At 43.2% G+C, this 26,867-nt stretch overlaps 1 protein-coding gene across 3 annotated transcripts in view; it reads right to left on the bottom strand.

The window, feature by feature from the left end:
* The window catches only part of ASTN2 (astrotactin 2), a 976,097-nt gene that overhangs the window by 633,694 nt on the left and 315,536 nt on the right, over positions 1-26,867 (bottom strand). For all 3 annotated transcript variants that reach the window (XM_012472754.2, XM_064378516.1, XM_012472755.3), the window contains one exon: positions 20,877-20,984. In XM_012472754.2, coding sequence (XP_012328177.2) covers positions 20,877-20,984 — 108 coding nt within the window. The remainder of the gene's footprint in view (positions 1-20,876; positions 20,985-26,867) is intronic.

Genomic DNA, 26,867 nt, shown 5'->3' with positions numbered 1-26,867 from the left:
CACCGAAGAGAAAATCTCCATCCTTGATTTATGGTCTTTCTGCTTCTCAAAGCCCTTACTCCAAAGCACTTCAGCCATGGACACATGACTCACACTGCATTGTCTTACTTTTGTTAAAAAATAAAAACAAGGCTGGGCGCGGTGGTTCACGCCTGTAATCCCAGCACTTTGGGAGGCCGAGGCGGGTGGCTCACGAGGTCAAGAGATCGAGACCATCCTGGTCAACATGGTGAAACCCCGTCTCTACTAAAAATACAAAAAATTAGCTGGGCATGGTGGCGCGTGCCTGTAATTCCAGCTACTCAGGAGGCTGAGGGAGGAGAATCGCCTGAACCCGGGAGGCGGAGGTTGCGGTGAGCCGAGATTGCGCCATTGCACTCCAGCCTGGGTAACAAGAGCGAAACTCCGTCTCAAAATAAAAATAAAAACAAAAATAAAAATAAAAAAATAAAAACAAAAAGTACCTTGTTATTAGAAGCTTTGAATTGAAGAATCAGCAAAGACATTACAGAATTATAGTCTATTTAACCAGAAAGAAACTGAGGCCAAATAATTTAATTGATCTGACATTCTCTATTATTTATTGTGCCCTCTATAGTTTGAAAATGCCCGGCAAGAAGAGCCCACTAGTCTTACTGATCTATGCCTTGGTTCCTTAAGGCAATGATTCTCAGCTATGGTTGCTCCTGGAGAGCTTTTAAAAAGAAGGGCAGGTGCAGCAGCTCACACCTGTAATCCCAGCACATCCGGAGGTCATGGCGGGAGGTTCACTGAAGTCCAGGAGTTTGAGACCAGCCTGGGCAACGTAGTGAGATCCTGCCTCTACAAATAATTTAAAAAAAAAATTAGCTGGGTGTGGCGGTGCATGACTGTGGTCCCAGCTACCTGGGGGACTGAGGAAGGAGGATTGCCCGAGGCTGGGAGGTCAAAGCTGACATAAGCTGTGATGATGGTACCACTGCACTCCAGCCTGGGTGACAGAGTGAGACCCTATCTCAAGAGAGAGAATAAGATGAAGAAAAGAAGAAAGAGGGACAGAGGAGAGAGGAGACAGGAGAGAGAGGAAGAGAGGGAGGGAGGGAGGGAGGGAGGAACCGGCATGCCCAGGCTCTACCCAAGCCTATTAAAACAAACTCTGGACTGAGGTCCAAAGTTAGGTATTTGTCATTTAAACCTAAGTGTGTTTACTATGCAGATGGGGTTGGGAACCATGATATAAGGGGAAAGAGCCCTTTACTCACAACATCATGCTTCAAGGACAGAGAAAAAGGACATCGTTCTCATGGCACAGAACCCTTTCCAATTGGATATTTACTTTTAATTTTTCTGTCTCTTTCTTCTATGTTTTTCACAATTAAGTAAAGGTGAGATATATTCATACCGCCAAAGATTCCAAGACCAGATACACGATGGCTCGAATAAACAAAAAGAGGGATGAACAATGTTTTCCAAGATTTTGGATCAATCTAATGGTATAATAGACAATTGAGATCTGCTGCCCTAGTTACAGAAACACAGCCTCCTCGTGTGTAAGCTAAAGTGGTTGGAACTAAGGCTACCATTTGTTCATCTTTTACCATCTTCTCCAGGACCTGTGCTAAGTTTGTTACTTGTAATTATTACAATCTCACAACCACTCTTAGAAGAAGGAACTACAAGAATGGCTATTACACCGCTGAGAAAATCGTGGGTTGGTTAGAGTGACCTCCTAGAGTTCACACTGCCCAGGACACATAACTATGTGCGTCTGACTCCGAAGACCACAAATAAACACTGCACATTAAACTACCTCCAGCAAATCCACCCACCTCACATCCCTTTCAGGAACAGGCAGAGGATAAATAATAAACAGAAGGGTAAATACATGCATAATATTTAACATTGTGATTCACCTACATATTTCTTTTTTAAAGGAGTTCATTCATTGTCCTTAAATGATTGTGGTTTGTAAATTCTGCCCTTCTTCAAAAACTCATGCTTCATTCACACTTACCTGGCTGTATAATATTCTCCCAAGTGGGTCCATCATCATTTACTTAGTCATCCTATTGTTGGACATTTGGGTTCATTCTAATTTTTCTGTATTAGAGATTATGCTACAATGACTATATTTAGGTTTAGAGCTTCAAGAAAAATGCACAGTGTCACAGAAAAAAACACGGTAGTGTAATGCCTAGTGAAAAAACCACCAGTGTAAATGTGTGTGAAGATTATGGGTACAAGGATAAGAAACAGTGTGCAGGAAATGAGGATGGGGAAGAAATGAAATGAGCTCTTTAGATCTAGAAGGTTTTCATTCATTTCTATTTTCCTATGTCGCTTTACTATAATTATTACATTACTTTACATTGGTTGAAGAAAATGTCAAAACAATGAGCATACCACCACCAATAAGGTTGAAACACTCAGGTCCACAGATGCCCTTAGAGCGGAGAGATGAGCTTAGGAGTCAGTGGTCTTGACTTCTTTCACAGACAGAAACCTAGGAAGAAGCTTCCTAAGGGCTGGAGCCATGCCTTGCTAACCCCTGACTTCCCAGAGAACCACACCGTTCCTAGAATCTACAATATGTATTAAACGAACACAAGCATACAATTTCAGAGCTGTAAGAGGCCTCTGAGGCAATACATTCAAACATCACACCCAAGTTTAATAGAAAGAGAGCCAAGGGGACTTACTCAAAGTTCTCCAGCATTTTAGCTCCCGAATCAGGGTTGAGGCCACTTTTTCTAAAGTTTACTCCAATTAGAAGAGGCAGATGGCAAATTTGCCCATTGGGAGCCGTGGAAGAAAAGCCCTTTGCCAGTTTAACACAGAATGGGTTTGACTGAGTGACTTGGGGTACTGCACATTGTTATACATGCTGAGTGCCTTGCATCGTTAGTTACAAATCTCCCCTGAATCCACTTGTTCCATAGTCTCTCAGCTGTTCTCATGACAAACGCCCCTTGGCGGTGGCATCTGTCTTCTTCACATGGAGCACTAGTTTTATTTGCATCAAAGATGTTGAAGGAAGGACATTTTCTACCCAGAATCCATGAATAAGAAACATACCCTCAGCCCTTTCACTTTCCAGTCTACACCCTCTCCTACAATAGTTTCCTACTCTCATGCCTTTATTTACCACCACGTAGGAGGTGGAATTTTAAAATAGCCTCCAACATACCCACCCCCTGCACACTCTGTATATTTCCCTTAATGTGAGTGCCACTGTGACTGTGATAGGATATCACTCCATAATTAGGTTACATTCTATGACAAGGGTGAAAGGATTTTGCAAATGTACTAAACATCTCAAATCAGTTGACTGTGAGTTCATCAAAAAGAAGTTCATCTTGGGTAGGCCTGGCTGAATCAAGTGAGCCCTTAAAAGACACTAGGTCCTTGAAAGAAGAGAGTCCAAGTGTGATGATCTCCTGCTGGCCTTGGATAAGCATGTTGTGAACCACCTACAGGGGAGGCATGCGGCAAGGGCTTCAGAGTGAGCTCTAAGATCTGAGACTGGTCCCTGCTGACAGCAGGCAGGAAAACAGGTGCATCACTCATACAGCTACAAGGAAATGAATTCTACCAACAACCACATAAGCTTGGAAGAGGGCCCTGCATGTCAGCTGCAATGGCAGTCCACTGACCCCTTGGTTTTAGACGCTTACGTGAACCTGAGTAAAGAACTCAGTTATGCCATGACTGGACTTTGACCTACAAAACTGGGAGTTAATACATGCATGTTGTTTGAAGCTGCTATGTTTGTATCAACTGGTTACTCATAGAAAACTAATATACGACCACTGAGTGCTGACTCCCACACTCTCCCCTCAACTGGAACACTCCTGAGCTCAGATCTGGTTGGCAAATGTCATCATCTAAATGGCTCACAGGCACCTCAAGGCAGCAGCTCCAAAATCCAGCTCATCTCTTTCTCTCTTGGGCACCTACTCCTCCCTCCTTGCCTGGCTATGTGATTCTCCCAGCTCCTATGCTGGAAACCAGTGTTCATTTCCAGCAAGCTTCAGTGGCTCACGTTCTTGGAGCCAGTCTGTCATTGGGTTCCTCTAACTGTATTTTTAACATGTTCCCGATATCCAAACCCTCCCATGCCCTCCCAGAGTGTCCCCATTCTACCCCAATAGCCTCCTAACTAGTCTTCCTGCCTTCAGTTTCTCTTTCTTCCAGTTTTTCCTCTTCGGTAGAGAGAATAATCTTCCTAAAACAGAAATGAAATAATAGATCCCTTCCTTCAACAATAGATCCCTTCCTGGCAGAGGTGGGCAGATCACCTGAGGTCAGGAATTCAAGACAAGCCTGGCCAACATGGTGAAACACCATCTCTACTAAAAATATAAAAAATTAGCTGGGCGTGGTGGTGCATGCCTGTGGTCCTAGCTACTAGAGAGGCTAAGGCATGAGAATCACTTGAACCTGGGAGGCAGAGGTTGCAGTGAGCTGAGATCGTGTCACTGCACTCCAGCCTGGGTGACAGAGTGAGACTGTCTCAAAAAAACAAACAAACAAACAAACAAACAAACAAACAAAAACAAAACAAAACAAAACAAAAAACACCCTTCCTAGACTTGCCATTTTATGGGAGGTTCAAGTGTAAGCTTTTTTATGCTCACAGGGACATGCCTTTTTTTTTTTTTTGAGATAGAGTCTTGCCCTGTCGCCAGATTGGAGTGCAGTGGTGCAATCTCAGCTCACTGCAACTTCCACCTCTGGGCTCAAGCAATTCTCCTGTCTCAGCTTCCCGAGTAGCTGGGACCACAGGTGTGCCCCACACACAAATAAGTTACATATTTTTTGTAGAGACAGGGTTTTACTATGTTGGCCAGGATGGTCTCTATGACTTAACCTCGTGATCTGCCCACCTTGGCCTCCCAAAGTGCTGGGATTACAGGCATGAGCCACTGAGCCATCGGGCCCAGCCCATGCCATTTTTTAGAACCTGGCCATCTCCCATCCATCTTTCAGGTATAAGCTGTAGTATTGGCTTCTCAAAGCTATAGTTCATGAGTCTCCTGATTACATTAGTTCCTCTTTTCATCAGAGGCAGTCCTCACAGTTTGGAATAATATATTCATTCAAGTGTCTATTTGTGAAATACACTCTCCCTTCCCTTTTTCCTCTGGCATAACCAGAAATTTCATAAGGAAAGCCACCCTATTGGTCTATTTCCCACCATGTTCCTGGTCTTTAGCAAAGAGTCTCAGCAGAATTAGATATTTAGCAAACATTAGTTGATTACAATGAAAAAATGAATAAACTTGGCATTTAGTCAAAGCCTTTCTCAATCTAGCTGAATTTATCCTTCCCAGACTTTTTCCCACTGTCCTCCTTCGCATACCTTATATTCTAATAACACATGACACCATTTAACCATCACAAACACCCTGTGAGATAGAATTATCATTTCCATCTTTGAGAGGAGGAAATCCAGGCCTGGGAACATACATTCACTTGCCCAAAATCTCCCAAACTGAAAGTCAGAGTTAAATAAGGTCATGCATGCAAGCATCTCACACAGCCGGTGACATACTGCAGGTGCCCATGAACAGTGGTATGTCATGGACTGTTTATCTGGAAAAGTTTTTCAGGAGTAAGAGAACCTGGCCATCTCACAGGATTGGGAAGAAAGGGGATGACAGAGTGTTCTTGCTTGGGGCGGGAAGCAAAGAGTCACAGTCTCTCATTCTAAGGAAAGGCAGGTGGGGGAATCCTGCTGAGCCTAGTTGGAAAACAAGAAAGCGAGAGAGACTGATTATTCCTTCTCGCCAGTGTAAGCAACTAGAACGACATGTTTGCTTTATCGCCTTTGGTCTCCCATTTGATTCCTGACAGCCGTCTCCCTCCCTTCGATGGCGGGCTGTCAGGTGCTGAGCTGGCTGGCATTGCACAGGAAGAGGAGTACAGAGAACAATTTAAACAGTATTTCAGGGACCGTCATGGACTGGGGGAGGGAGTTTTTGTAGTTAGCTGGCTTTCTTTCTGCATTCAAGGAACCCTCATTTGCCAAGACTGCTTGATGTTTCTGTGGGTTTGGGCAGAAGTAGTTCAGAAGGGATCTTTAAGAAAAAAAAAAAGGCAATGTCTATTTTCTTTGAGGTTTGAAGGATGGGAGAGAAGAGAGACAGATAGAAGCTTTTTAAGTCCATAACAATTTCTGAATACATAATTTTCTCTTCTCTAATGTCTCATTAAATAGGGACAAATGCAGACGTAGATCAAAGCTAGGCTTCTGTATTTTACCGCATTTTAACTCCCAGTTTCTCTGTCCATGAGAGAAACTAGAATCTCTCCAGAAAGCCTGTATGAACTACTAGAACCTTCTGGAGGAAGGTGTTCACTCCTACAAATCACAAACAGCTAAACATTTGAGTAAGAGTTATGACAAGCAAAAATAAGCAAAAAATCTACAAGGTTCTCCTAAGGGACAGTTCTGGGGGACTGTGACCACGAACAGCCTTTGGAGTCAACCGAAACCCAATTCAAGCCACAGCTATGCAACTTATTGGTTCCATTATCTTGAAGAAGCTTCTCTGCTTAGTTTCAGTTTTGTTCTTTCGAATAGAGATAAGGACAACCGGTTGCTAGGAAGATTAGTGAATGTGCAATAAACCTGACACAAAAGTGACACTCAGTACATGGTTGCTCTAAGTAGTTATTCCCCTTATCATTGTTATCCAAGTTCCAGGCTTGGAAAATGGGGGGATACACTCCATAGGGACCCAAAGCCAGGATGGGAATTGAAATGTGCTGTTGGCTCATATATATCAAGAAAGCTCCAGAGTGGTGGTTCTTAATGCTGGCCGATATTTAATAATTAGAATCTGGAAAGGGTATTATACTTATAACCAGAGTTTTGGCCAGACAGTTCCTTGAAATGGGGAGGAGGTTGATTCTTGGAATTGGCATTTTTAAAACTGATTCTGTGATTCATTTAGGCTAAAGAACTACCCAGCCCTGACAGCTCTTCTGCCCACACAGCTGCGAACACCTGCCCTACCATTGGTTCTGCCCTGATCTCGGTTCTAGAACTCATCATTCTTTCAAGTAGGAAGCAGCAGAGTGCCCACCCTCCTATTCAGGCCCTAAATATTCAGCTTCTCCAGCTGACCTTACTGTCTTCTGTTTCTGAAAAGGAATCCTCTTCCCTGGGCCTCAGATGTTGTATTTTGTTTTGTGCCTGCCCTCCCCACCCTCCATAACCCTTCACCATCTAGTGCGTCATCCTCGGGGAAGATAATGGATTGCTTACACTATTTCTAGAAAATGGTCTTTGAATCCTAGCCTGTGGCTAAGTTCTTACTTCTTACTGACAGTTCTCCCCAGTGGTGTGCTGGTAATTGTTTAACAATGGGCTCTCTGAGCAAGAGCAGGCAGCTTCCATTTTAAGTATTTTCCAGTTTCCATAGTATGAATCTTTCTCCCATGGCTGATTACAAGCTCCCAAAGTGGCATCACTCACAGCAGAGGTGGGACAAGATGAGCACAATAGGCTCTCAACAAACTGGAATGGGCTGGCCTCTGCACAGCACTGCAAGTCCTCCTTGTCATACGTTTTCCAACCTGACCAAATACCAGGCCCCTACTGTTGGTGGTTCCCGGGGAGGGCTGGTCCCATGGATGCTGCTTTTTGTCCTCCATACTGAACTAACTTCTCAGGGCCTGAGCTGGTTCTGACCACCACTATTTCTGGTCCCAGCCCCTCCCAGGCTACCTTTTCTCACCATCGCAGGGATTACAGAGCTGATACAACGAAGTTCTCAGGGATATGATCAGGCTTCCTGTGTCAGACACAGATATGGGTATCCTCTTCCTATCTCTTATTGAGTATATACCTTGTGTCAGTCACTGTTGTATGTACTTTACAGGAGTTATCTCATTTATCCTTATAATGGCCTGACTAGATTTTGAAATCAAATAGCTTAAATACAAACTCAAGCTTCTCTTAACTCATGGCAGCCTTAGGAAAGTGAGCCCTCTCAATTCTTAGTTTCTTCATCTATAAAATGGAGAGGAAAAAATAATCCCTTCTCCTGATATTGTTTAGAATAATATGAAATGATACATTTAGAGAGCACAGATCAGCATAGAGATAATTCAATAAAACTAATACAGTTTCTTCTGTTCTTTTCCTTTCATTTCTTGTTGAACCCATTTCTATTATGGACCCTAGAATGGTTTTATTGTGAATTCAGAGAGTGTCAAGTTTTATCTTGCTGGTTGACAGATAGGAAACTGAGGCCCAAAGCCTTGCTCAAAGCCCCTTAACCAAACAAGAGTACACCTAGGATTAAAACCCAAGTCGTAGGACTTCCAGTGATTTCATGACATTCTCTTGCTTTGCTCTTCCTCCTCCTGTCCCTCACCTAGCACTCTTTCCCCTGGCTTTCCACCCTGTCTTAACTTCCCCCTGCTTTCTCTATATCCATGTCCAGGCTCTGTAATAACCAGATAAACTCATCCCCTGAAGGTGCTGGTACACTCACCTGTGGGTCCTCAAACTAACTGTTTTCCTTGAGCCTCTAGTCATGTTGTCCTCAGTGGGAATCCCTGCATGGAGGGAGTAGCAGGCCAACCTGCCCCACATCTCTGAGACCATTTCCTCTCCTTAAAGCCTAGCCCTCTTTTCCAGGTTACTCCGGCTACAGGGCTTTAGAGGCTGATAGAATGCTGACTGATCTGTCTTCAGTGTTTACTCTATTCTGAGTAGCAGGTCCTGGGGGTGTGCTCTGCAGGCTGGTAGAGGGTAGCCAGTAGATCTGCCCGGGAACAAGGCTACCTTTAGGCAAGAAGCAGAGGATGGTGAAGTGAAAAGCTGCATCACAATGTCCCCAAGAGGCTAGGCCTACAAAACTCACTCACATTTTCAACAAAAATGTTTACTGTTTTCCTTTTTTTTTTTTTGAGACAGAGTCTCACTCGGATGCCCAGACTGTGGTGCAGTGGTGCAATCACAGCTCACTGCAGCCTCGACCTCTGGAGCTCAAGCAATCCTCCAGCCTCAGCCTCCTGTGTAGCTGGGATTAAAGGTACTTGCCACTACATCTGGCTAATTTTTTTTTTTTTTTTTTTGTAGAGATGGGGTCTCATCATGTTGCCCAGGCTGGTCTGGAACTCCTGGGCTCTAGTGATCTTTGGTGTCCCAAAGTACCAAGATCACAGGAGTTAGCCACTGTGCCTGGCCATTATTGTTTTTCTAGAAGGAAGATGAATTTGCAAGCCAGTACATTAGAAAGAGGCCCTAGAGCCTGTGTGGCTCAGGCAATGATGTGCTATGTGTAATTGGCTAGCAATAAAATAATCACATGGTGGGCGCACTGGGCTAAGCATTTCCTCTGCTTACGTTATCTCATTTAATCCTCATAACAAGCCCAAGGGAGAACAGAAGGACAACTACTACACTCGTCCTCCTTTACCCAAGAGAAACTGAGGTCAGAGAACAAATGTGTCTTGCCTTAAGTTCTGCAATGCTAAGAAATGGTAGAGCAAAGATTTAAACCCATGTCTACTAATTCCAATGCCTATGTTCAACATAGAAGCCCTACTATTTTCTGGGTGCATTACTGGAAATAATTTCAACATGACAAAGTTGCAAAGATAAGAAGAGTACAAAGAATGCCCATCTATCTTTGGCCTAGCTTCACCTGTTGTTAACATTTTGCCCCATTTGATTTTTCATTTGAGGAGATGACATTTTTAACCTTGAGGAAAATGCCTCCTTTCTCTGAGCCTTGGTTTCTATGAGCATAAAATAGAAGATTGAATGGATTTCCCTTCCAGCTAAAAAGAACCTTGCTGTTTGATGAGAAGTGATGGATAAAGGATGAGGTAAGCCCTTTGTCAGTGGTCAAGGCACAGCTGCTGCCTCTTACTTTAGTCTCATTTTCCAACATTCCTGCACATGAACTTGGGTTCTACTCAGTTCTGGCATCTCTCCTCCACCCCCTTCCCAAGTGTACCATGTACTATCCGCCCTCACACCTTGGCAGGTCCATTCTGCAGATGCTCAGCTTGCACTCCATCCCATTTTCATTTCCTGGAGTCTCTGATCCATTTCTGGACTCACGGCTTATATTTCATAACAGAAGGCTTCAGTTCCCAAAGGCCTCCTCTGCAGATAAGGCTTGAACTTTTCCTCACCTATTCTTTTCCTCGAAAACAGGATTAAACTGTGTGTGTGTGTGAAGTGGGGAGGGGTGGAGAATCATAAAGAAAAGTCACAAATCCGTATATCTTAGCACAAAGTTTTGCTTATGGATTCAGTGGTTCTTATTTACAGAAACTCTCAGCTTAGAAATTGCCATGTTAAAACAAGCAACTGAAACAAATAAGCCAACCAGTAGCATTCATGCTCTGGTTCTTTCTGCTGGAGAACTAAGCAGCAAAGCTTAGAGGAAAGTACATGAGATTGAGAGTCAGAAAACCTGGATTTCTGTAACTGGCTGAGCACCCTGGAAATGAGAAAAGTGAGGTCCAGAGAGGGAGAGAGGTGCACCCAAATCCATACAGCACAGAGCTGGGCTGGGAGGCTCATGCTGGGTACTTGCACTGCTGAAATGGTCCAGCGGCTATAACTGTTCTGTTTCCTGTTCAGCATTGTGCTCAGGGATGGGAAAACCACCTGCACTTCTCATATGGACCTTCAGCTATACACACATTTATTCTGATTAGCACTGCTCCTCTGTGTGAATTTGCACACTTCTTGCCTCCAGAGACTGTAACCACAGTGAGGTTGAGTGCTGAGGCCCCATTTTCACACTGCCCAGCAGCATGGTTAGTTGAGTCACTTATTTCACAAATACAGGTTAAACTACAATGAGGTTCAGCCTTGATGACATATGATGTAAATATCCTTGTATGACAATAGGAAAGTTGAGGCCCTGAGGGAGCACAGGCATGCCAAGCGTCACTAAGCTAGTTGATGGTGAGGTATGGACTTGAACACCCTGAGTCCAACATTCTTTGCTTATGGAGTATCATCTCCAATGAATATATGTTAAATTCTTCCCAGTAGTAACTATTACAATAGCTAGTTTATTACTTAATTCTGTAAAATACCATCAGATTTGGCACACTTAAAACAATGACATACTGGAGGGTTATTTAGTTGATCAAACATAGAAAGCCTTGCAGGACAAATGGACTCTTTTATTTATTTTTTGTTTGTTTCCATTCTTCATTTTTTTTTTATTTTTTCCATAGGTTATTGGGGTATAGGTGGTATTTGGTTGCATGAGTAAGTTCTTTAATGATGATTTGTGAGATTTTGGTATACCCATCACCTGAGCAGTGCACCCTATTTGTAGTCCTTTATCCCTTGCCCCCTCCATCCTTCCCCTCAAGTCACCAAAGTCCATTGTATCCTTCTTCTGCCTTTGCATCCCCATAGCTTAGTTCCCACCTATCAGTGAGAACATACAATGTTTGGTTTTCCATTCCTGAGATACTCCACTTAGAATAATAGTCTCCAATCTCATCCAGGTTGCCGTAAATACTGTTAATTCATTTCTTTTTATGGCCAAGTAGTATTCCGTTGTGTATTTATATATATACCACAGTTGCTTTATCCACTTGTTGGCTGATGGGCAACAAATAGACTCTTTTAGACAGCATGATCATATATGATTTGGGGTTAGACTTATTTCACAGAGCCTGGTGAAACTGTATGCATGCTTCCTGGACCAGACGTACAGGTAAGGGTAACATGTCGATGGTTTAAGACAGGAGTCAGCTAAGGTTCATGGGTGAAATCTGAACCAGCACCTGTTCTTAAAAATAATGTTTATTAGAATATATTTATGTCCATTCATCTACGTGTTGCCTATGGCAGGTTTCATGGTCCAACACCAAAGTTGAGTAGGTCCAACAGGGACTGGAAGGCCTGCAAAGCTGAAAATGTTTGCTAACTGTTCACTTACAGAAGAACACTGCTGACCCCTTTTTCGGAAATCCCACCAGGCACACACATCTTGTTCTCTCCAACTCTGTTTCTCCATCTGTCTCCTCTTTTCTACTTCCTTCCATTATCCATATTGATGGCTATAGTTCTGTGCTTTGGGATGAGGTTCTATCTGGCTATACCAGACACCCCTCCAAAGTAGTCCCATTCTCCTTACAAAGAGCTTAAGGCTTAGGAAAGACAAAAGTACTTCCAGACTACACAGCAAATCTCTTTCATAAGGGATCCTATTGCTGAAAATGGGATTTCAGCTGATTTAGCTTGGAGCTCAGAATGTTTGGAACGGAAAGAAAATATGAGAAGAAAGAACAAATATTTCTTGAGCATCTTCGAGTAAGACCCAGCACCTTCTACTCTGTGCTTACTCTGTAAGGCAGGTGTCAACAGCTCCATTTTATGCAAAGGGAAGCACCCAGAGGTTAAAATCCATCCAGAGCCACATGGAAGGGATGATAAGGTGAGGTCAGGACTCATAGCCAGCTCTGGCTGAGTCTAACGCCAGTTCTATTTTTCTCGTGGGATATGCTGAGAGAGATCTATGTACAAACACCTGTTAGATGCTTTCTCTCTCCTTCTCCTCCATGTCCCACTCGCCACCACCACCCTCCAGTGTAACTTTTTCTGCCATGCAGTCTGGCCTGGTTACACCATTCCCAGATGACACACATGGCAATCACACTCCAAGAACCCAGGCAGAGTGTGTTTTTCGCCACCAATGCTCAAGCCCTCTTGCTACAGCTGGGCATGACCTTCCTGATGGCCTTGAAGCAGAAAAATAGGAAGAGGTAATGTTATAAGTAGAATTTTCGAGGCCGCAAAAGAAGCAGCACTCAAATATCAATTTCCTCAGCAAGGCAACTTACTTCTATAGAAGGGTGCGGCTCACAGATGGAACAATGGCAAGTGCACACCTGGACGAGGAGGGGAGGGGTACTTATGCCTGACTGAGGTCGCCCCTACTGCTGTGTCGTTCCCCTATTGGCTGGGGTTACCAGTCACAGTCTAGTCTAATTCCAATTGGCTATCTTAAAGGCAGCAGAGGTATGAGAAGGACAGTTACAGGCAGGTCAAAGCAGGTAAGCAGGGGTCAAAGCAGGTGACTGGAGCAGGTGACCAGAGCAGGTGACCGGGATGAGTCAGGACAAGGCAGGGGACCAGGGAACAGATGTGAACTACTGATTAGAACTGGTGGAAAAGGTTGTTCACTGAAACTACAAGGAAGTTAAACTTTAAAATAGAGAATTAAAGAATAAGACAGCTGAACATACTGACATATTGAATCTTTGAAGAGAAATGGGGTTCACTATATCTAACAGTAAGGCCCCGGCTCTGCTTACCAGGAGCAGGAAAAAGAAGGGAGGAGGAGAGCATGTCCTTTTCCAGCAAGCAGGTATAAAATGACAGAAAACAAGAGGGGCAGACAGAAAAGCAGCCTCCATCCTGAACACCTATAAGCCAGACATTGTGCAGGTGTTTCTTTCACCCACTCATTCATCATTCGTTCAAAATATTCACCCAGTGCCTGCTATGGGCCCATCCCTGTGCTTGGTGCTGAGGATAAAACTGGACAAAATGACAATATGTCTATCCTCATGAAGTTTCCAGTTCAGTGGAGGACACAAACAGTACCCGGGAAGCATATCAGTAAATGTAAAATTATAGTGGCGACCAAGTCTACAAAAGGGGTACATCACAGCATCTGGTACAGAATAAGACAGGGAAATTAACTCAGGTACAGACAGCTTTGCAGAAAATATGCCATTTAAGTGGAGATCTTAGGCGAGTGGGGGGTGAACAAGTCAAAAGGCAGGGAAGAGCATGCCAGGAGACAAATGCTGTGATGGCTGTGGCAGGACAGATGCAGGAGAGCTGGGGAAGAGGCCCCAGGGGCGAGGGGGCAAGGGAAGGAGCAGACAGAGCCCAGGGGAGAGAGGTAGGGCAAGGCCACTCAGGATAGCAGGTGTGACAGGGAGTTTCCATTTCATCCTGAAAGCAAAAGGAAAGCATTGAAAGCTTCTAAGGGGAGAAGCAACAGGATCCCTATTTACATTTGTAAAGATGGTCACTCTGGCTACTAGGTTGAGAATGGGCTGGAGCACAGCAAGGGAGACCATTAGAAGGGACTTTTTAGCAGTTTGAAAGCAAAGGATGCAGGTGACAGGGACTAGGATGGCAGCAGTGGAGAAGGGGAGAACTTGTTGGCAGAAGTTGAAGTTATAAAGAAGACACTCATTATTTTATTTAATCTTCACAATGACACTGTGAGGGAGATGGTGGTGACTCCATTTTAAAGATGGGAATTTGAGAATACTGGTTCATGTCCCATGGATGAAAAGAGGCAGAGCCATGTCTGAGACTCAGGCAACTTTCCAGCCTCAGCTCTTTCAGGAAGAAAGAGCCTCAGCTCTCCCATATTTAGCTGCTGTTCATCATGTCTTTATTCTCCCAAAGCTGGGATAATCTGAAATGCTCAGTTCAGTAACTTTGTCTTTCAAAATCTTCTAATATCTGAAATAGTCTGAACTGCAGTGCAGGACCCCAGGAATAACTTCACCAGTGCTGATCGAGTTGCTTCTGAGCACTCCTCTGAAATCTCTGCTTAGAGATTGCAGAAGTGAGACTCAGAGACCAGCGGTGACTTGCCCAGAGTCAAACAGAAATGTGGCGGCAAAGCCAGGACTAAAAATCACTGTTCCTGTCACACACAGATGGCCCCAAAGCCTCAACTTCCTTCTGAGTACTTCAAAGATGGTAAAGTTGAATGTCTTTATCAAAGCCCACATGCCCCTAGATTTGGGAAATACAGCTCAGCTCCTATTTTTCAGATAGACCCGAAAGGGTTATAGTGAATTCATATAGAGTCCCAAATGCTATTAGGTGACCATTCTCAACTAGCACAAAGAACTGCCTTTCCTGTTACTTTTATCTCTTTCTTCCCCGACCTCCGTGTACTTCATCACCATTTTTGTGTCACAGATGGGCTGCCTCACACACCCCTGGACAGACCACAGAGAACTGCTGAGTCATTGCCTTTGCTAAAGACGAGCTGAATTGGTGATGGCAGAGGAACAGGAGAGGACTGGGATGTTGTTGGTCCAGGCAGGCCTGGGGGTGTAGGGAAGAAAGAACCCATCGGCACAGCCAAAGGGGACAACAGAACCATTCTAGTGTCACAGTTAGACCTCAAAGGAGAGAAACAGAAAAGGGGAGTGGCACTGGGCATGGGGGAGGGAAATAGAGTGTAAAGGAAGCTGAAGCTGGAAGCCAGGTGACATCACAAGAACAGGAGATTCTCACAAATACGCACCACTTGTCATTCACAAACAAGTAAGAGATCTCAGAGCTCAAACTGGATTGGCTCAGACTCGTCCACTCTCCCATGTTTCAAATTAAAAAACAGAGACCTGGATAATAAAAAAGACTTTCCTAAGGTCACACAGCAAGTTGGTAGCAGATCGGAGACTCCTTTCCTGCCCCCAAAGTAAACCCAATGGTCCTTCTCAGCAATGTCGCTCTGCCACAACTTCTTTTCTCCCTCCCCACCTCCACCAGAATGCGGCACAGATATAAAGTAATTTTAATCTTTAGAACAACTCTCTATGCTTTAATCTTAATATCCTCATTTTACAACTCAAGGAATTGATGCACAGAGACGTTAAGTTCCATGACTAATATGGCACTGCCAGTAAGTGGTGGGGCTGGTATTTGAACCCACGTAACCCACCACCAGAATCCATGCTCTTAGTACTATGTTCTGTTGCTCTCACACCACCAAGGGCTCCTTGACTTCCCTTGGCTCAGCTCTGTCCTTTGCAGTTTCCCCACTAAGTCAGTGACTGCTGAAGGCGCCCTCACTCCTGCCCAAAGTATATGAAAAAGCAAAAAACGGGTCACAGGCCTTTCATGAAGGACTGTGGTACTTGCAGACCGAGACACTGGGTTCTAAGGTCATTTGACTAGAACAAAGACGTTGCAGAACCAAATTCACTCTCTGTATTCAACAACAAAAAATTATAGCAGCTGCGGCAGCACCAGCAACAACCTTCGCAACATCAAACACAGTATTAAGAATGCTCTCCCTGTGATCCTGCAAAAAGGGTAGGGTAATTTATGCTCACTGAATCTAAGCATTCGATTCCTTCCATATTCTCTCGGTTCTCTTTCTTGTTGTGCCTTTTTCCCTTAGCATTTATCACCATCTAATATGTTTGTATTTTGATATAATACAAACCCTGCAAGAGCAGGAATTTTAAATTGTTGCTGGGTTTGTGTCCCTAATACCTAGAAGAATGGCAGGCATGTAGCTGGTACAGAGGAGATATTTGTGGTATGTATGAAAAGAAGAAAGAAAAGAGGAAGAGAGGGAGGGAAGGTGGAAGGAAGGGAAGGAGGGAGGGAGGGAGGGAGGAAGTGAGGGAGGGAGGGAGGAAGAGAAGGAGGGAGGGGGAAGGGAGGGAGGGGGAAGGGGGAGGGAGGAGAAAAGAATGAAGAGAGGGAAGGAGGGAGCAACGAAGGAATGGAAGGAAGGAGAGATGAAGAAAGGACTAGTGGAGAGCAAGCAGAGTGTGGTGAAAAAGAGGGAAGAAGATAAGAAAATAAAGAAAAAAGGAGAAGAGAGAACAGAACACAAAAGACAGAAGCATGCGGAGAAGGAGGCAGTGATAATGGAGGGAAGAAAGAAGAGAAGAAGAGCAGAAGAGAAAAATAAAAAAAGAATAAATGGAAGTTAAACAATAAGTAAGCAAATAAACCCAAGATACCGAGGAGGAAAAGGAAGACAAGGAAACTAGAGGTGGAGGGAGAAGGACATGCTATTGGTAGAAAATACACGGAAGAGAGAGATGAACTAAGCGGCTCTGACAGCCAGCAGGCAACAGGGCCAGGGAAGGAAAGCGGGGTGGCATTACAGCCCTGTTCTCATTACACTGAAAACACAGCCCCACCTTCTGGAGCCTATGGAGGTGCTGGGTTAAACCATTCACCTCGAGGCCTGTAGCTTGCTTTTGCTTTTCTAAGTTGAACTCCAACTTATGAGGGCATGCTCAGTGACGGATGTTTTTCCAATTAGCTATAAATAGCCCAGTCCTGCTGAGGGGACCCATTGACTTCCCCAGCCCTAATTCTGGCTGTTGGATTGTGGAAGGGAGAAGACCAGTCAAGAATCATCAATCGTCAACTTCTAAACCCCCAGTGCGGATTCCAGGAAGCTGAGGATTGCTTCTTGGTTTTCTGGCTAAGATCAAGTGGAGAAAGCTGGAATGCGAAGGAATGAGAGGCAGATCCCATTATTCCAATGACTACAGAGGCTGCAAACCCTACCCACGTAATGTGTCAATGGAAACACTCCTCCCACATGGGGCTTTTCAGTGAAAGATGCCAGAGGTGAGGACATAGGAAAAACAACAATGAGAACTGAACTGATATTAATAATGTCTGCCTCACCTTGCTTTTAGCATACATAAGGCGTCATGATAAAGTTTTTACATAACTTAACCAAATTTCATCCACAACCCCGTGAGGCAGCTACAAGGTCCAGCTTGCATATGAGAAAACTGAGGTATACAGAAGGTAAATAACTTGCCTAAGAGCAAAAGCAGCATAGAGAAGCTATGTAGATCTATGCTCTTGCAATGTCCACTATGCATGAATAGAATGCATGCAGAATGGTTTGTGAGAAAGCTTCCTCCTCCTCCTTCTCCCTGCCCCAGCTCCTTCCTCAGCCCACTTCTTTGAGGAGGTAGGAGAGGAGGGCCAGGTACCCTGCCACATGCCCCGGACGTTTGTCACAGGACCTTCTTTTCAGTGGACGGTCAGAGCCCATGCATGGATCTGCCCTTCATCACTGGCATGGAATCCATGTTTGTACCCCAGGAGGGTCTCTTCCAAGAATGCAGTCTCAAACTGGCTGCTTTCCCATCCTTACGGAGAATCCGAGATGAGGAAATACATTCACAGGGAATTGCCTCAAATATGCTGTGTTTTCCCATCAGAGCACATTGAATCATCAGAGAATGATGGATCTTGGCCACAGGGACTTTTGTGGAGTCCTGCTTCAGCATTCAGCCATCACCCTACACTGAGTGTCATTGTGAGAAATAATTAAGCACCAATACTGAATTTTATCTGTTGAAGAAACTGTCTGGAAAGCCACATAGTATCTTGTTTATATATACCAAGTATAGTTTATACTTTATCTCTGTTCTGGTAAATAGAATTTCCTGAACAAATGCCCCATTTTGTCCCACTGACACTGTACATCTTATTTCTGAGTATGTTTCCCTTTACACTTTGGCTGCCAGGAATTTCTTTTTTTTTTTTTAAAGAAAGAAAGAAAGAGAAAGAATAAAGAAAAAGAATAAAGAAGAGGAGGAAAAAGGAAGAGAAAGAGAGAGAGAGAATGGGAGTATTGCTTTCTTGCCCAGGCTAGAATGCAGTTTAGTAATGGGTATTGAAAACCTCTTTTATACCAATAATTATACTTGATGTAAACAGGAAGGAATAAGGGAAGAAAATAACAAACGAGCAGCCAACCAATATTTCATTTAAACCTAAGAAGTGCTATGCGATTACTGAGGAGTGATTTACTTCCAATTATGTAGTCACTTATGGAATAGGTGTGAGGTGGTAATGTATGTTTTATGTGTTTGAAGTGGAGAGTTCTATAAATGTTTATTAAGTTTACTTGTTCCGGGTCTGAGTTCAAGTCCTGGATGTCCTTGTTAATTTTCTGTCTCGTTGATCTATAAAATCATTAGCTCGTTACATTGATCCTTTTACCATTATGTAATGTCCTTCTTTGCCTCTTTTGCTCTTTGTTGCTTTAAAGTCTACTTTATCAGAGGCGAGAATTGCATCTCCTGCTTTTTATTTATTTGTTTATTTTTACTCTCTGATTGGTTGGTAAATCTTCCTCCTTCTCTTTGTTTTGAGTCTTTGTGTATCATTGCATGTGAGATGGGTCTGGATGCAGCATACCAATGGGTTTTGGCTTTTTATCCGATTAGAATATATATAACTTTAATATTGGCATTTGATGCTAGCTGGCTGTTTTGCCCATTAGTTAGTGTAAATTTTTCGTTGTGTTAATGTTCTTTTCTTTTTGATATATTTTTGGAAAGGCTGATATTGGTTGTTCCTTTATATGTATAGTGCTTCTTTCAGAAGCTCTTGTAAAGCAGGCCTGGTGGTGGTGAACTCTCTAAGTACTTGTTTGTTTGCAAAGGATTTAATTTTTCCTTCAATTATAAAGCTTAGTTTGGCTGGATAGGAAATTCTGGGTTGAAAGTTCTTTTCTTTAAGGATGTTAAATATTGGTCCCCACTCTTTTCTGGCTTGTAGGGTTTCTGCTGAGAGATCTGCTGTAAGTCTGATAGGTTTCCCTTTATGGGTAACCTGACCTTTCTCTCTGGCTGCCCTTAGTATTTTCTCCTTCATTTCAACCCTAATAAATCTGGCAATTATGTGCCTTGGGGTTGGTCTTCTTGAAGAATATCTTTGTGGTGTTCTCTGTATTACCTGGAGTTGAATATTACCCTGCCTTGCCAGGTTGGCAAAGTTTTCCTGAATGATATCCTGAAGAGTATTTTCCAACTTGGATTCATTCTCTTCATCACATTCAGGTACACCTATCAAACGTAAATTAGGTCTTTTCACATAGTCCCATATTTCCTGGAGACTTTGCTCATTCCTTTTCATTCTTTTTTCTCCAATCTTGTATTCTTGTTTCATTTCACTGAGCTGGTTCTCAACTTCTGATATCCTTTCTTCTACTTGATCAATTCGACTGTTTAAACTTGTGCATGCTTCGCGAAGTTCTCGTGTTGTGTTTTTCAGCTCCATCAATTCACTTATATTCCTCTCTAAATTGTCCATTCTCGTTAACATTTCGTCAAGCCTTTTTTCAAGGTTCTTAGTTTCTTTGCATTGGGTTAGAACAAGTTCTTTTAATTCACAGCAGTTTCTTATCACCCACGTTTTGAAACCTGCTTCTGTTATTGGAACACACTCGTAATCTATTAAGCCTTGTTCCGTTATTGATGAGGAATTGCGATCCCCTGTGGAGGGAGAGGCATTCTGATTTTGAGTATTCTCTGCCTTTTTACGCTGATTTCTTCCCTTCATTATATATTTATCCGTCTGTTGTCTTTGTAATTACCGACTTTCTAACTAGGTCTCTGAGCAGACGTCCAACTTGTTGATTCCCAGTGCCGAAGTCTGAGCAATCCACTGTGCTGGCCAAAACAGCAGTGTTAAGATGGATGGTGCTTTTCTGCCCGGGAATCTTCAGACTCTGCACCAAAAACTGGCGCGCTAAGGCACCAGCTAAACCGCCGCGCCGGCCACAAGAGTCGCTCTGGCAACACGTGGGGCTCCTCTGCTGGGAATCTCCTGGTCCGTGAGCAACAAATATTTGTCTGAAAGTGTGGCGTCCTCTTGTTCTCTGTGCTTTCACTGGGAACTACGAGCCCGAGCTGCTAGTGATCAGCCATCTTGGATCTCTCTCCCAGGAATTTCTTAATTAAATTGCCAGCCTCTACTAAGAACTACAAAACAGTATGGCAGGGATTACTCTGCCTCAACCCCACCTGGGTTTGTATAATTTTCCTTATTCTTATTTTCATTTTAAGATGATTATTTATTTCATTTCCTGTTTTGAATTTTTAAAAATCTGCATAAACTAAAAAAATTCACAAAATTTTTGAGGAATAAGGTAGGACAGAAAGCAAATAAAGAATAAGTCAGGAGAAGGATATACCGAAGGTCACCAATATAGCCAAGGCAGCAGATACCAAGCTCAGTTTTAACCAGATTGGGACCAGGTTAGAGAAAATTCAGGATTTGCTAGTGAACACAAAATCTGATTTCTGCATTTCCTTCTACAAACTCTGGTTCTGGAACATTCCAAGGACACCATTACCTTTGCTGCGGCGGCGACTACGGTACTGCTCCGTGTAGAACGTCAGCTGCGTTTCGTCATCTGCCTCTGAGCCTGACGTCCCCTTGGCTCTCCCAAAGCTGATTCCCCCTGTGAGGAAGCACAATCTATCAGTTAGCCTCACAGGCCTCCAGAACTTTGTAAGATTTCTCAACCATCCCAAAGATCAGCAACCAACCCCATCCCCACACTTCTCTCTGTAAATCCCTAACGACCCAGCAGTCGGTGTGGTGAATGGAAGGAGGTCATGCTCTGCAGTGAGGCAGATCTTGGGTCCAAGCATGACTCAGCAGCTTCTGGGCTGTGTGACCTTGAAGGGAAAACACACCTTTCTGAGCCCTGGGTTCTGTCTTTCTAAAATAGGGGTAATAACTATTCACCTTGTGAGATTGCTACGAAGATTGAAGGAGATATGATATATAAAATACCTGGTCCGTCGTATGTCTTAAGTAACTGACAGCTATTGTTGCTTTTGGTGATAAGCCTACCTCTAAGAAAACACTCTAGACAACTCAATTTTAACCACATTTCAATCAAGTGCTTACTATATGCCAGGTTCAGAGCAAGACGCCGGAGGTATAAAGATAAATAGGACTCAGTCTTTGCCAGGCAGGGGATCATAAGCTATCAGGGGGACAAATGGAATCCTAAGGAGCCTTAAACCTAATTCATGGCTTCTGTTTACCACTCAATGAGATGCTAGGAATATGGGGAAGTGCAATTCATTTCAACACGTAGGACCTGAGAAGGTTTTATGCAGGAGTGAAGATTTAAGTCAGGTCTTGAAGGATGGATGGGCCTGCACTGATAGAAAATGGAGTTCCAGCAGAAGTACCAACCTGAGCACCCTCAGGAATGGGCCATGTGGGCAATCAGAGGTAACATTAAGTGGAGAAATGACTGGGAAGACACACTGGAGACTCACGGGGGAGGCCTTGGTTGCCAAATGGAGGATAAGGGGCTCTACTTTGGGTGTCATGGAAGATTCTGGAGCAAAAGTGTGGATTGGCCAGCTGTTGTGTGTACAAGGAAGAACACTCTGGTGGTACCCAGGCTGCAGGATGGGTGCCAGGCAGGGTAAGCAGCCAGGAGGCTCAGTGACCACCCAGGTGAATGGAGGTCAGGGCTTGCAGGAGGGCGTGTGCAGTCAGGATGGGAGAAGGAGATGAGTGCTAAGGGTGCTTCAGAGACAAACTCAGAGGACTGTGGAAGGAGAAGGGCAATGCCTTCACACGCTGTGAGCGACTGACAGCAGAAAAGAAAAAGAAAGAAGGCTAAAAGGAATTATGCCACAATACTAATAGCCATTCATTCCAAAGAGAGAAATATGGGTAATTGTTAATTTTTTTCTTTCTGCATTTTTAATGAGTAAAAAAAAGTCAGGATACGGAAACAGAGGGATTAAAGGATTGGTAAATTATCTGCCCTAGAGAAGAAATAACCAGGAGAGAGAACCTCTGAGGATGCTGGGGGTGAGTAGACGGGCACAGGAGAATAAGGACCTTGGGTTTTAAAACTGTTTTGTTGATAGGGCTTCAGGCATCTATCTAGAGTAATAGAATTTCTGGCAAGAAACTTAAGAATCTGGTAAAAGTGGTTGTCCTAGATGGAGAATTAAATGACTGAAAGATGGGAACAGAAGGAGGCTACTTTTCTCTATAAACTCTTTGCATCTTTTCAATCAAGCACCATGCAAACCTATTACCTATGTAAAAATTCCAACTGAGGAAGAGAAAAACATACATTAGAGGGAAATGTTATTCAATTCACGAAAGGATTTATTATGTAATTTCCTCAGGTAGGGTATTTGAAATGGCATTCAGTATATAGAAATTCCACTTGCAGACACTTTTTCCGCAATATGGTTATTACACATTCATTCATTCTAGCAACATTGTTGCACAATCTACTATGTACCTAGAAGATTTGTAGACATGATTGCAGACAATCCTCATCATAATATACTCATAAGAGAGGTGTAATTAACAAACTAGATAATAAAGCAAAGATGCAAAGACAGGCAAAGTTACTTGCATAGTCACACAGCTGATGACTAGGAGAGTTAAGTTTCGAGGCTAGTCCACCCCTCACCTCCAAATTTGATCTCTGAATTATACGCATTGCTTTCCTTGAATCCACTCATGAGTAAACCCTGAAAAAGCAGATCACCCTCGAGTGTCAAGGTGCTAAGTATGGCATTCAGAGTGCTGCACACAACATCTCATTTCAAACTCATAGTACCTTTAGGAGGGACTATGTGTGCACAATTGTGCCAACTTTACAGATGAGGCAAGTGACGCTCAGAAAAGAAAAATGAGTGAAGGTGGATTTTGAAACCAGGTGGACCTAATGTCCAAGCTCAAATTTCCAGCGACTCATGACATTGCCTCTCAGTTTAAGGCTCTATAAAACTGAAATATTAATATCTGCCTCCCCACACCCAACCTTCCTTGTACAGTATGTTCTAACGAGTGGGAAAGTATAAGGGACAGCAACATCTGATCTTTGTCTCCAAACGTGTATGTCATCAGGCAAGGTCTGTCCCCAAACCTTATTGAACAATCCACCACTCCTCAGCAACTAAAAGCAGGGCCTGGAGACATCAGGAGACTTCAGATTCTGCCAGATGCAGTTCTCTATTTAAAGGGTGTGCTTTAAATGGAGTTGGCAGGGGCTTCGTGGAGATTCTGGACATGACTAAAGAGTAAAGGTCCCTAGAAGCCAGCAGGGCTTTTTAAATTGCCATTAAAATATTTTACTGCTGGAAAAAAAAAAAAAGAAAGAAAGAAAAAAAAAGGGGGGGAAAGGGAGTGAGGAAGACTTTTGTTCATCTACATATACTTCTTGGCCAAGGGGAAAATGAAGGCATCTGATAACGTAGTTCTCTTATGTTCAGAAGACATCTGCTATATTTTCTGCTGTGTCTGGAGTCACAGAGCAAAAAGGAGGGGTCTACCTGTGTCAGGAGGCCACCCTGGAGTCTTCCCACAGCCCCCTTCAATGCTATATCCACACTTTGACACATTTCAGCAAAATTCTCACTCCCTTCCTTCCTTCCAATCTCCCTCTCATCATAAACACGTGACCGTTATGTCCCTACCATGGTGAACAAATCTAGCAGACAGGATTCAGACACTGTTCTTTCCTTACTGGGGCAAGATAAGGGGTGACAGAAAAGTAACCAGGCAATTCTAATATAAGAAAAGCTAACACTTGCATAGCACGGAATCTCTTCCAGGCACTATTCTAAAGCCTTTACATGTGTTGACTCATTTCATACTTACAAGAACCCTAGAAGGTAGGTTACAACATTTATTCCCATTTCAGTTGGTGAGAAAATGAAGCCACATGGAAATTAAGTATTTTGTCCAGGCTGACACAGTTCAAATTCGGACAGTGGCTGGTAAATCCACTAAAGTCTCTGTGCTGGTTTATAATAAAATAGGAGCAAATACTTTGTTTAATGTCCACAGCCATCCTTGTAAGGACTGTAGAAGCACAGTTCAAATTTGGACAGTGGCTGGTAAATCCACTAAAGTCTCTGTGCTGGTTTATAATAAAATATGAGCGAATACTTTGTTTAATGTCCACAGCCATCCTTGTAAGGACTGTATCATGAGTTTTGGTTTTGTAGATGAACAATTGTCTCAGAGGGGTGATACGAGGTAGTAAGTGGAAGAACTGAGATTGAAATTTGGTCTGTCTACCTGCAAAGCTTGCTTCATGCTGAATACAACCAGGGAAAGAGAAAGAGAGAGAGAGAGAGAGAGAGAGAGAGTCTGTGTGTGTGTGTGTGTGCATGCGTGCACCTGCCTATGTGTGCACAGATACAAGCATGCACGTGGATGTAGAGGGGTGGCAAATGCTTGATATGTTGACCACTAAGGATTAGCAGGTCTCTTACTTGATTCCAACACCTGGACCTGTTTTCTTGTAGGAACTCTAATCAGACTTAACAAGACCTTGGTGACTCCCCATCCTTCCACATGTCCAGGCACACAGAGACCATACCCCTATAACTACCATAAAAGCATCCATAAAGGCTTTTCCTTCTGGTCAAGCCTCCATTTCCACAACTCTTCTGACCTTCATTTCTTTCTTGTAGGTATTAAGGTACCATGCATTCAGAGTGAAAACTGAGGCTCAAAAACAATGTCTATAGACCAGGTTCAATAGAAATATAATGCAAACCACATAGCCATTTAAAATGTTCCAGTAGCCCCATTAAAAAGGTAAAAATGAAAAGTTCAAATAAAATTTCCAGAATAGATTGTATTTTACTATCATGTTAACATGAAATTAACATAAAGTTATTACTAAAACATTTTAAACATCTTTCATAAGTCTTCAAAACCCAATATGCGTTTTATGCTTACAGCACATTGCAATACAGACAAGCCACATTTCAGGTGCTCACCATATTGGAAACACAGTTCTAGACATATTCGTACAACAAACATTACTGAGCAAAATTAAGGGCCAGGATCTGAGTACAGCATGAAGATGAATAACCCACGACCTCCACTAAAATGTTAAATCTTAAAAAGATTTTGGATTTTTGACTTAGATGAAAAAATGTCACAGCTGGGATTCTGTTAAACAACATTATCTATGGTTCCTACTCTCAAGGCACTTGGAGTCTAGCTAGTTTCTATATTGGTTTATCCATGAGCCAAGGGAAGTAATGGACTTCAGTAGGAAGAAATTAGGGTATTGGAGTCAGACGTGAGTTCTAGTCCTTTGTTTCATTTATTAGCTGTATGACCTTGGGCAGAGCATTTGATCTGTCTGATCTCAATTTTAACAGGGGTACAAGAACTCAGCTCACATGGTCATTATGGGGAAAACAGTATGTTGCAGGTAAGCATTCTGCACAAAGACCAAGAAGTGAGAGTCAGGGCACATTCTTCAATTACTTGATGCTTGTCTGCATTTAATGGGAATGAAAGGAAGGAAGTGCTCCTGGGTGGAAGTGCCCCCTGACGCCCCTGTGCCCTGTGACATCCTGGGGAGGTGGCAGCCACCCAAGGCATATAGCCTCTGAGTATCCATATAATCTGAAGGGGCCACAGGCCACTTACAGTCTGACTTAGAGGTGATTCAGATAGCTGGAAAAGGGCCCCCTCTGTTAGCATTTTAATATAAAATTGGTGATTCAGTGCAATAAAATGCAGCCATTAATTACACAGGGCTGCTCGCATACTTCCATTTAGGAGCTGAGAGAAAGTGAGCATGGTTAGAGACAGGCAAGAGAAAAGAAGCAGTAATCTATGTGCTGGAACCAGTAGCCTTTCTGTCCTTGCTCCTTGGGCCCTTGGTTCTTTTGGTACTGAAGGGCCTGAGATGGAGCCATTAGAGGATGAGCTAAGTACATGCCACAGTGTGACGGGCACTGCTCCAGGCACCTTACATGCAATATCCCTCCTACACCTCACAAGGGGGCTGAGATGTAACAGTTAATCACATTTTATTGATGAACAAATCAATATTCAGAATCTCACTGCTGCTTAATCAAAATCACACAAATGGCAGAGCCCAAATTTGAATCTGAGTTTTGTCTGATTCAAAAAGGCTCTGTTCTCATAAAAACATGCTTACTGTCATTAGTCAGTAGAAAATGCAAATCGACATCACAAATACCACATCATACCCACTAAGTGGGCAATAAGCAAAATAATGGAAAATAGCAGATGTTGGGGAGGATGTGGAGACACTGGAACTCTTATGCATTGCTGCTGGAAATGTAAAATAGTGCAGCCATTGTGAAAACCAGTTTGGTGGTTCCTTAAGAAGTTAAACACAGAATTACCACATGATGCAGGATTTCCACTCCTAGGTTTATTACCCCCAGCCCCCAAACTGAAGATACTGCATTCAAACAAGTATTTCTATATGAATGTTTATAGCAGCACTATTTACAAGTCAAAAGGTACAAAGGACCCAAATATCAATCACCTGATGAATGAACAAAAT

The sequence above is a fragment of the Aotus nancymaae genome, unplaced genomic scaffold, assembly GCF_030222135.1.
Source record: "Aotus nancymaae isolate 86718 unplaced genomic scaffold, 86718_ANA_hifiasm-v0.15.2.pri h1tg000003l, whole genome shotgun sequence".
Taxonomy (NCBI): domain Eukaryota; kingdom Metazoa; phylum Chordata; class Mammalia; order Primates; family Aotidae; genus Aotus; species Aotus nancymaae.
The sequence above is the reverse complement of the archived record's forward strand: the minus strand, read 5'-3'. Positions and strand labels throughout refer to the sequence as shown.